Source organism: Primulina huaijiensis, chromosome 14 (genome assembly GCF_012295235.1).
Source record: "Primulina huaijiensis isolate GDHJ02 chromosome 14, ASM1229523v2, whole genome shotgun sequence".
NCBI lineage: Eukaryota > Viridiplantae > Streptophyta > Magnoliopsida > Lamiales > Gesneriaceae > Primulina > Primulina huaijiensis.
The window spans coordinates 1,699,265-1,710,170 of NC_133319.1; the positions used below are offsets into that span (position 1 = coordinate 1,699,265).

The 10,906-nt window shown below is 35.5% G+C and overlaps 2 protein-coding genes across 4 annotated transcripts; one reads left to right on the top strand and one right to left on the bottom strand.

Annotated features, from left to right (window-relative positions):
* The first annotated feature begins 339 nt into the window (after positions 1 to 339).
* On the top strand, positions 340 to 8,215 carry LOC140957375 (citrate synthase, mitochondrial). 3 transcript variants are annotated; one of them, XM_073414603.1, is made up of 21 exons: positions 340 to 441; positions 560 to 590; positions 1,170 to 1,242; positions 1,376 to 1,438; positions 2,177 to 2,218; positions 2,399 to 2,464; positions 2,564 to 2,629; positions 2,774 to 2,887; positions 3,118 to 3,181; positions 3,514 to 3,596; positions 4,275 to 4,324; positions 4,433 to 4,510; positions 4,670 to 4,798; positions 4,889 to 4,931; positions 5,094 to 5,180; positions 5,870 to 5,971; positions 6,798 to 6,905; positions 7,000 to 7,050; positions 7,534 to 7,607; positions 7,725 to 7,776; positions 7,873 to 8,215. In XM_073414603.1, exons 3-21 carry the CDS (start codon positions 1,192 to 1,194, stop codon positions 7,969 to 7,971), a joined length of 1,422 nt encoding a protein of 473 aa, XP_073270704.1. In that variant the 5' UTR covers positions 340 to 441; positions 560 to 590; positions 1,170 to 1,191; the 3' UTR covers positions 7,972 to 8,215. The 3 variants fall into 3 exon arrangements, with proteins under 3 accessions (XP_073270704.1, XP_073270705.1, XP_073270703.1); XM_073414602.1 differs by having other exon boundaries at positions 423 to 441; positions 511 to 590; XM_073414604.1 differs by lacking the exon at positions 560 to 590.
* A 376-nt stretch (positions 8,216 to 8,591) lies between these two features.
* LOC140957886 (uncharacterized) lies at positions 8,592 to 10,906 on the bottom strand. The gene is made up of 3 exons (XM_073415299.1): positions 10,711 to 10,906; positions 9,114 to 9,221; positions 8,592 to 9,015 (listed from the first exon to the last, which is right to left on the bottom strand). The coding sequence occupies exons 1-3, from the start codon at positions 10,792 to 10,794 to the stop codon at positions 8,791 to 8,793; spliced, it is 417 nt and encodes a 138-aa protein (XP_073271400.1). The 5' UTR covers positions 10,795 to 10,906; the 3' UTR covers positions 8,592 to 8,790.

A 10,906-nucleotide genomic window follows, 5' to 3' on the forward strand; every position in this document is an offset into this window, starting at 1 on the left:
CTTTTTTTTTCAAGAAGTACATACAACCTGATAAATTTTATTTTTTTCGAACAAAATAAATTATTAATAACAAATTTTAGGATTTAAAATAATANTGTTTTTAGTTGCATAAATATATACATTTAAAGTTAGACTCTTTTTTATAATCATAAGATGTATAATTTATTTTACAAAATCATTCCCTCTAATTTTTTAGCCTTTTTAAAAAATATATAAATAGAATAAAATGACGAAAACTTCACTTTGAAATGTATGTATGTATTGATTGCATAACTCTGAACCCTGACGAAGCCCACCACGTTTCTAGTACATTCACAAAATCGTGTCACGATCAGCGCGATTTTTTGGAAGTCAAATGGAGGCAGGCGCATAACAGAATAAAAACAACAAGAATAGTATTATACTATACTAGAATCGCCACCCGTTGATCATCATCAAGAAGTCAGTCTACATTTACAGTTTTACTCGTTCATTCGTTCGTTCATAACTCGCACGATTTGGCCAATATAGTACTCATTTGCGTCACGTCTCTTGCTTTTTACACCTCGCCGTTTCGAAGTATTGCACGTTGAATTTCTTCGCTTTTCGCGGTAAGCATCTGGTCGAATTTCTAGTTGTTAACTTTTGTTCAGCTGATCTTATGAACGTATTTGTAAATCCGATTTTTGAAACAAATGTTTAGAAGCTGCACAGTTGTTATTGTGCTCTAATATCTTATTCTTTTAGTCACATTTGATTGCAAATTGCTTTGTGATTTGCGATGATTTGAAATAGCGGCATTTGAATTTCGTCATTTTTCGAGGTAATCATGTGGAATTTTCAGGTTAATAGTTTCGAATTTTTATATTTGGTCAGCTGATCTGAAATCTCTGAACATTCTTGTCTCAAAATGAATATTTAGAAGCTTTATAGTGGTTCATGCGTGGTAATATCTGCTCAGATGTGGTAATTTTCATGGAAATTATTTGATTCTTTTGAGTCAGCGTCTGGGTGATTTTATTTTCAATAAATACTATTTCTATTTTGCTCGGTTCATCTGATGGAAATCTATATACATTCAATTGTCATAATGAATGTTTTAAAGCTTTATAGTTGTTCTGTTTGAAATTATATGTGCTAGTTTCCAGTCATTTTTATTGGTTCTTTTGGTAATAACTGATTTGATGCAGTACAATTTGGTTTCGGTGTACAATGGTGTTCTATAAAAGCATTTCTCTATTATCCAGGCTGCGTTCACGAGCCGTAAGTACTTTTAGAGACTTCGCTGCTGTCTATATTTTTCTAGCAGTTGTGTTCATGTACAAAGTACAGAAGATGTGAAATAATTGATTTTATGTGACCGAATTGGTGTGATTACATGTTGTATAAACAACAGATTCAGCAGCCAGGTTTCAGCACTTCTGTTCGCTGGCTTCAAGTCCAAACCTCCTCCGATGTTGTAAGCATCATGTCGATCATTTAATTTGCAGTTTCCATATGATTCTGTGAACTTGAGAGGATCTTCTGTTGTGGATATTTTATTGATTTGTCACAGTTATCAGTCATTTTTTGGGAGCTCTGTGGTATTCAGGCATCTGTTGCTCCAATTTCAGCAGTAAAATTTTAAGAAACAATATAGGATAAAATTCAACTTTAATTTGTTTCGTAAAATCTATTGTTATCTTACTTGATTTGAAGCTTATGTTTGCTAGGATAAGAACGAGAAGATAAAAATTTGAATTTGTTTTCTCCTGTGCTTAATCTGCCGATTAGGTATGGTTAGGAGGAAAAGTTCAGGTTTTTAAGTGGATATGGAGCTCATTTATCTATGACTCAACATGGATGGTTAAGAGCCACGTGAAACTTTTAACGTAGAGATCATTTCCTTTCTAGGAAGAATCCTATAGTGATTCGGGGTTGTTAGTCGGCATGGGTTACTTTTGTTAAATGATAAAATCTTCAAAACTAGTGGTATGATATACACACTGGGACAGACTATTGTAGAGGGAAAAACCATGACTAAATTTTGATGGTGTGTGATCCTGGAAGAAACTGCACTTAAATCGGGCCAGGAATCACATAATATTATTTTAAGTTCCACTCATTACCAAGTGTTTTGATCCTTACCTTGTTTTGGTTTCATGTTGAAAACTAAGTTAATTGGTACTCATTCTATTTTTGCTATTGCCTTCTATAGGACCTCCATTCTCAGCTGAAGGAGTTGATTCCAGAACAGCAGGTACTTTTACTAGTAAAATGTGATTTAAAATAACTGAAAACGGGTGTACAGATATTTGAACATGTACTTGCACGCTTCTTTGATTGTTTTTCTTTTTTATTTGATGAATTGATCAAACTACCGATGTCTGAAGGGATTTTGGTGTGGTGATGTTAACTGCACCCTCCTTTTTTTGCGCAGGAACGCCTAAAAAAACTTAAGTCTGAACATGGAAAGGTTCATCTGGGAAACATCACAGTTGATATGGTCTGTTTTTTGTTTCATTTGTTTTTTCCTCCAGTTATTTATTTTTATAGGGAGGTTGACAGAGCATGTAATAATTGACTTGTTCGCAAATTTTCTAAGGTACTTGGTGGGATGAGGGGAATGACCGGATTATTGTGGGAAACCTCGTTGCTTGACCCAGAAGAGGTAAATACTAACTCGATTTAAGATTGTAACATATTCATGCAGTTTGAATATGTAAGGCTCATGGCTTGCAGGACTAGCAACTCCTTGTGTAGTAGGTCGTTTACTGTTTGATTTTTAATGTGTATCACTGTTCAATTCATTCAGGGAATTCGTTTTCGGGGTTTGTCTATTCCTGAATGTCAAAAGTTGTTACCTGCTGTAAAGCCTGGTGGAGAACCATTGCCTGAGGGTCTCCTCTGGCTACTTTTAACAGGGAAGGTTAGCTGCTTAACTCTCTCCGTGCATTTCCCAATCTCTGTTTTATTGTCCTGGAAAGCGAAGTATTGTCTATTTAATTTGTATGTTGAGTTAGCTTATAGTATCGTTCTCTCGACTGCTTAGAAGTTGGCTTGCTGTTGACCTTCTGAGTGACTTGCTGTGCTTTTCCTCTATGCTCTATTGTTATGTTTAAAAGTTAATCATCTTATTTTTTTACTAACCTCATTTAGGTTCCAACAAAAGAACAAGTGAATTCGTTGTCAAAGGATCTGAGAAGTCGTGCTACAGTCCCAGGTTCCTAAATTCACAAATTTACCTCAAACTGCTTATATTATGATCTCACATAAGACAAGCTTCAAATACACCTCCCTTATGCATACATTAAATTCTAAAATCCGTTCATGATAGGAGATGCCTAATCATTTCATCCAATTCTATCGAGTTTTTTGTTTATGAAAATGGTTTTTCAATGACAAAAAGCTCCTTCATTCATTTGCTGTGTTATTTTTATTCATCACACTCTTTTTTTATCTTTGAAGTTTTCGTGTCTGTTTTCATGGAAGTTTATAGTGTTTATATGTGCCAGGCAAATTATTCCATCTTTGAATTCTCATACTTGATTGCAGATCATGTGTACAAAACAATTGATGCCTTACCCGTTACTTCTCATCCGATGACTCAGTTCACAACTGGTGTCATGGCTCTTCAGGTGGTTTGATTTTGGATTTATTTGGTAATACTAATAATAGTGCTAAACTAAGAGAGCAAAAGAAAAGAAGCAGATTTGTGGTAATATAGCTGGTCTGAAGTTTTCTTGTGGGAGTAATAAGACACTCGGATATGTATGATACATAATTCCTTTTTTGTTGTGTCGTATGAGTACAAAAAGCATTTCAGTGATTTCTTGGATAAATTTAATTTTTGATCAAGTGCTGATAGTTTCTTCTTCCGTTAATAAGATGGCTTGGCTCGTAGACTTAGTGGCTTAACTTTTGTCATTCCTGTGATCTTAGTAAAATGATTTGATGAGGGAAGGAAGGTTGTCGGGATTTGGTTTCTCACAGTTATGAGCTCAACATATTCTTTGGTAATACTTATGATTGGGCTGGTTTTTGTGCTAGCTATCTGGGCAACTAGTTTCAGGTGATGGAATAGCCTATTAGTTAATATACGCTTTGGCAAGACGGTCGAAAATGATTGCCAATGAAATAGTTTTTCTTGGGCTTTTTCTATATGATGTGTTTTAAATCATTTCTTCTTTGTGTTCAAGAGATTATATGATTATGTTTCTTTATTCTGTAGTATTAATTTATGGAAACATATCATGATTCTTGTTCTTATTTAAAAATTCAGTGACTGAAAATTCACTTTCACATGTTTCATGAAGGTTCAAAGTGAATTTCAGAAGGCATATGAGAAAGGGATCCACAAATCTAAGTGAGTTTTTCCAAAGATTTTCTGTTCTGATTTGTGAGTTTTTTTCCTAAGATTGTGTTTTGATTTTAGCTCCATTTTGTATTCTGATGCTGCTCGTTTGGCCTTCAGGTATTGGGAACCAACATATGAAGACTCCCTTAGTTTGATTGCTCAAGTTCCCATTGTAGCTTCATATGTCTACCGCAGGTTTGATAGTTGGAATTTAACCTTGGGTGATTGAACTCGATAATTATTGCAATTGCATGCATATCTGTATCTGTAAATATTGATAGTCATCTTATTAATATTGCTGGCTAATTATATTTATGCATCATTTTCATGTAAATGTTGTTTGAAATTGTGAAGGATGTATAAGAATGGTGAAGTTATACCAATGGATGACTCCCTTGACTATGGTGGAAATTTCGCCCACATGTTGGGCTTTGAGGATCCGTCCATGCTAGAGCTTATGAGGCTTTATGTCACCATTCATAGGTGTGTTGAGTAATTTATACCCTGACATGCATTTTTGCCTACTGATTCTGAATCGGCTTACATACAACCATATCTGTGCTATTTGTTCAGTGATCACGAAGGTGGTAATGTTAGTGCCCATACCGGTCATCTAGTAAGTGGTTTTCTCTTTCAATGATTCATATGTAAATGATTTTTAACAAACACCTGATATTTTTTTTATCTTTTCTGACATTTAGGAATTAAATTTTGTGCAATTTACCTTTGTTCCATTGCTTTTTGTTTACTGCTCGATAAATTATCTCATCATCGTCAGGTTGCGAGTGCCCTCTCGGATCCATATCTGTCATTTGCTGCTGCATTAAATGGTCTAGCTGGTCCACTTCATGGCTTGGCTAATCAGGTGTTAAAATGTTTCTGTCCCCATGTGTATCTTATCTTTTTGTGGGGGTCAGCAGGTATTGCTTAATTGTCATTTATGACAGTGAAGTGGTCTATGCACTTCAATTTTAATTTCTTCTTGTGATAATTCTGAAAAAAGAAACTTCTAAAAATATTTATGCTTGCTATTTGACCATCAAATTGATTTAATATTATGAAACTGATTTGTCCAACTGAATTTTAGCCTTTGTCACTTCAAGATTTTTGATGAAAATTAGATGCCATAATCCATGTCCATATCCCATGAAATACACAAAAGTTCAAGGTCGGGAGCGTTATTTCATAGAAGGCCAATGAAGAAAAGAGAGAATTAAAATGACCATAAATAGTATTTGAAAATCTCTACGGGAATAGGTTGTGTTTTCAATTTCTCCCATGTTCTCTTTGCACGTTCTGATAGTGTATGTATTAATTGTCTTTCAAGCATATGGTATTGCATTACATGTGTTAGATTAGTACCCCTTAATGTCTGCTTACTGAGCATTTTGATCTGGCTATTGCACTGGATGAGTAATCAATTTCTATATGTGTTTTCTTGGCTTCTTTCTTCTTTATTGCATTTCTTAAAAAATTTATATATTGTGAACTCCTTTTTTCTGATAGCAAACAGACATTCTAATATCCCATTCGCTACTCTCTTTGGTTTTGCAGGAGGTCTTACTGTGGATTAAATTAGTGGTAGACGAGTGTGGGGAGAATGTTAGCAAGGAAAATTTGAAAGACTATGTATGGAAAACTTTGAACAGTGGCAAGGTAGTATGTGAATATTCTTGAAATTGTTAATCTTGTTTTGTGTGAACGTGTGCGTGCTGCTAGCAGGCTTCCTGTTTGTCTCAATTTGCTTTGTATCGTATTTTATAATTAAATTATCACTAAATGTAGATCCGTTTTATCTCGAATTTCTTTTCATTCGTCATTGTTGTTTACTTGAGTAAAAAATAGCTACGGTTTCCTATCTGTAGACATGCTATTTTCTTTACCTTGCCACTTTAGCTCGAAAATAGTTGAAGCTCAGGTGATCTTATTTATGAATTAATAGCGGAATCTCCATTATTAGCTTTATCAGTGATGAACTTGAACTTTCCAAGATAAAATATGACTTCATTTGGACTCCTATAATAACTTTCTTTGTGTTTGGGGGAAGCGAAATACAATATACAAACCTTATCTCATGTCATCTGGATTAAAAGCGACATGATATACTAACCCAAAATTGAAACAATCGTTAAAGCTGGTCAAATAGTCTTGTAAACCAAAGGAGTCTTGTGTCTTAGTTTCAGACACACACTGAAACATATGTGCCCATGTACAGTGTCTATGTTCCTCACTATTTAAGAATTTCATTTGTCTTTGTACCTCAGTACTAAGTTCTGTTTTCGAATTTCATCATATCTGCCATACTTATTTTGTTTATCATTTCTTTAGCTTTTCTTTCTTTTGTATTTTCTCCTTTATTTGGGTGGAGGGGAGCAGTGAGCTGGAGAGCCAAGAATATAGGAATGATGGAAAAGCTTCAATCTCTTAATTTTAATATCTTTAATGTGAAATTCTCATCTGATATTGATAATTTATATTGAAGGTTGTTCCTGGGTTTGGCCACGGAGTTCTGCGCAAGACAGATCCAAGATACACATGCCAGAGAGAATTTGCCCTGAAGCACTTGCCTGATGATCCACTATTTAAACTGGTTTACATTTAGCCTTAAAAACTTGTAATCTTTTGAGGCTCGAACTTGTTCGTTCTTGTGTGTAATTGTTTTCCTTCATTTACTCTACATGTAGGTTTCACATCTTTATGAAGTAGTGCCCCCTATATTGTTGGAGCTAGGCAAGGTAAGTGGTGACTATTCTACAATATGAAATTTCTTGTATGCAAGCCAAGAGTGATAACCATCTGGGCGTATGCTTGAGTTTCTCTATATAACCTCAAAATAGATTAGAAGTCAAATTAATTAGAGAGGATGGAGTAGAGTTCCAACTTGAATGGACTACAATATCAAAATTAGGTTCGGTAGTGGAAGTTGCAACATGCTGAATTGTGAAAACAGATTTTTTTTCTACTTTTCACTTTCATTACAAAAGTAAGCCAATCTCCTGTTTACACATTCATCTTGCGGATGTGGTTTTGAAAACATAATCTCTGTTCCATCTTCCACTGCGGCAAAATGACTGTATTTATGTTTAATACTAGATTTAACTCTGGAATAGTTTTTTCGTGCTTGAATTATCTGGTTGAACCATACTCATAACGAACCTCTGAGCCTCTCATGCTGGCATTGTTCTGATATTCTCCTCTCCCTCATCCGACTCTTGTAGGTTAAAAATCCTTGGCCCAATGTAGACGCCCACAGTGGAGTGTTGCTTAATCATTATGGCCTAACGGAAGCAAGGTACAAATGTCATTATCACCAGTAAAGAATAGATCTCCTTCCTTCCGTTTTAATAACTACCCCAAGGGGAAAAAAAAGACGGATTATGCGTTTAACAATCTTTCTATTATTCGACAGATATTACACTGTTCTCTTTGGTGTGTCAAGAGCTATTGGCATTTGTGCTCAGGTTGTGTTCATACAGGCTTGTTCTTATTAGTATCCTTTATTTTCCATGTGAAAATGAAATTTAGATTTGTTTTTGTTACTGTTTTATGTCGTTTAGCTTATATGGGATCGAGCCCTGGGATTGCCCCTCGAGAGGCCGAAGAGTGTGACAATGGAATGGATTGAAAGTTACTGCAAGAAAGCGGCTTCTGCTTGAAGTTTCACCGAGTTTCACAAGACTAGGCGGAATCACAACAATTTTAATAATAAAGCTTGGGAAAAGCAAATTTAATATCGGAAATGTAACAAGTTTTTTCTCGTTAGATTGTTGATTTGGGAAGTAGAATCTACCCAAATTTTGAATGCCATCGAATGCATGAAAATTTCAATTTGCTTAGTACAAAAACAGGCCAATTCCACATTTAATACACCAGGTTTCCTGATTCAGCCGGTGGCGCAAAGAGTCAATATACTCGTGCGTCTGCATACTATTTCAGCATATCGGAAGGGATACATCCTCGTATCGACTTGGATATATGTATTCTCGAAATTATGCATTGAAAGCTGTCCTAGCGCTGGAATCTTCCTTCCATCCAAAAATTCTTAAATTATTATAATTTTGCTTCCTCGATATGTTTAACTTTTAAACGCATGGTACGCAACTTTTCATGTGTTGCAACTTAAATGATCTCTACCGCTTAAAACTCTCTGGACGTACCCCAAACAGAAAATACCGTAAAATGGGGGGAAAAACTTGAAGACTCAAGTCCAAATTTAATTCCGCTTGTTAGGCTCCAAGAAACTTATTTAGGTTCCCAAATAGGTTTAAAAAAAAAGTACGAAAGAATGTTATTACGCAATCTTCACATCGTTTATTATGTTCGCATAATCATATAAAACTTTAAAATACACTTGAACTCTCAGTTTAACCAATTCAATATCAAAAGTAATTTATGAAATTCGACATTTCAGTATGAGTATCATCCTTGACATAACATGCAAGGGAGGAATTAATCCATTGCCATATGATCAATTGCTAGGCAGAACCTTTCCCTTGGTCTTCGCTACTGTTTTCCTCTCCGGCCATGGAAGTAAAATTACGCCTTTCATCAGATGTTGCAGTAATAACCGGAATCCAAACATCGGCTGTGCTGCTTAAGAGATTCTTAACTTGTGGGTCTGAAGCCATTGCTGAGGATATCATCTCATCCACATCGTCTAGTTTCGCTGATAATTTGTCCAACTCCTCTGCTATCTCCATCTGAATGGACAAGATGTAATCCCAGATTGAATCACGACTTATCATGTATCACAGAATGTTACACGCACAAAAGAATTCTGCAACTGATCTTGAACTACCTCATTAAGATGTTGAGCTGATTTGGGAGGAACTTTCCTTATCTCCAATCCCAGGGATTCGATCTTGGCACGCAGCTCGACTTCTTCTTGATTGGTTAATGATTCTACCTAGAAAAGATTGAGGTGGATATGAAAAATGACCGAATTAAACATTAGCATACATATATAAGAGAAAAGAACATGTGAGATGTGAAAATATAGATTCTACGAGAAAGAGAGGGACTAACGGAAACTGACCTAAGTTAATCGGAGATTGATGAAAGTTTTTAATTACAAACAGCGCACAATACATATGATTGATCATTTGATAGACCCAAACATTTCGAGATGAGGTCCTATATGGATTATATTTAACGCATTTTAATTAATTTCACATTTACTGAGGCTGAGCAGGAATCAATTTACAATCAACATCAAATATGGCACCACATAAGATGATATGCAAATGAATTGCACATAGACACTGGTTCCTTTTGGTTTGAGCATAGCACTCCTTCAAAGAAGGTAGTGAAAGCTACAGGCATCAAACTAATTTGCACTGTACTCATCTTGACTGTACTGTACTTGTGTAAGCGTATCCATCTACAGACATTCAAAGCTATATGCATCAATTTTATAAACTGTAGTAACGTATGCATTAATTTTAGGATATTTCGAATTCAACATCCATTTTTTGATCGTGTTCTTCTTCTTTAACATATAAGCATGATGGACCTATCCTATGCATAAACCAGTTCCTTGGCAAGTTCAAGAAGCCGTAAAACTAATTTCAATTTTATTTTGCAAACCAGATCCATAAACTAAGCTTGCATCACATGACATGCATGGAAGACAACTACAACTTTCATCATTTCAAATTTTCTGTAATATGTAATGCGACGATACCAGTTACATTGACTGCGTGTTTGGCACGAGTCTCGTATCTTAAAGAGCCTCTCTAGGGACACGGCATCATCAGACAGATGTGGAAGCCCCAATCCTTGTAACAATAAATCTGCTCTACCCTTTAATGCCAAATTGGGAAATTGTAATCACAACATGACACCCCCCCACGCACACAAAAAGAAAAAAAAAATAATTCATATGCATCAGCTTTCTCTGTACACTGCAGTCAACTTGGTGTAAATCACCTGAGTTAGGTTTTCTCTAGTTTTAACAGAAGATTATCATTAAATCTGATCGATGGTACAAATTAGAAGCAATGTCTCCTAAAAATCAGACTCTTTGTATCATGAATACAATAATAATGGAATTCGAAGGAAATAACCTACAAAAGGTTATAAGTGGTAAAAAAAAAAAAAAAGAGAGATAAATACAATACAGAGTAAAACTCAAAAGTAATTTCGTGCATACCAAAATCCAAATATAAATCACCATGTAAAAGCCAACATATTGTTGAGTTGAGAAAATAAAGCAGATCCCGCAGCTACAACAACAAAATTTATCAAAATGATGTCCCCGATCGATAATCCAATCTAGTCCAATTATCGTTAAGCATCCTTAATTGGAGACCTAAAAGCGAAACGGAAAGGCAAAAGCACACACACACATAGATATATGCGCAAACAAGTTCCACATATTTTTTGGATTGATGCACCTGCTGAAGAAGATTGGAGAGCAACCCAAACAGCTGGGTGTCGGCGGCGACCTCCGGCGGCGTTGTTCTACCGTTTTCCGTCATTCCTCTTCCGATGATTAAAGAGCGCAAAAACACGATCTTAGATTCGTAATTTCAGTGTTCTCAGATGATAACGGCGCTTTTCCAAACAGCTGACGCTAACATTCGTACGCTT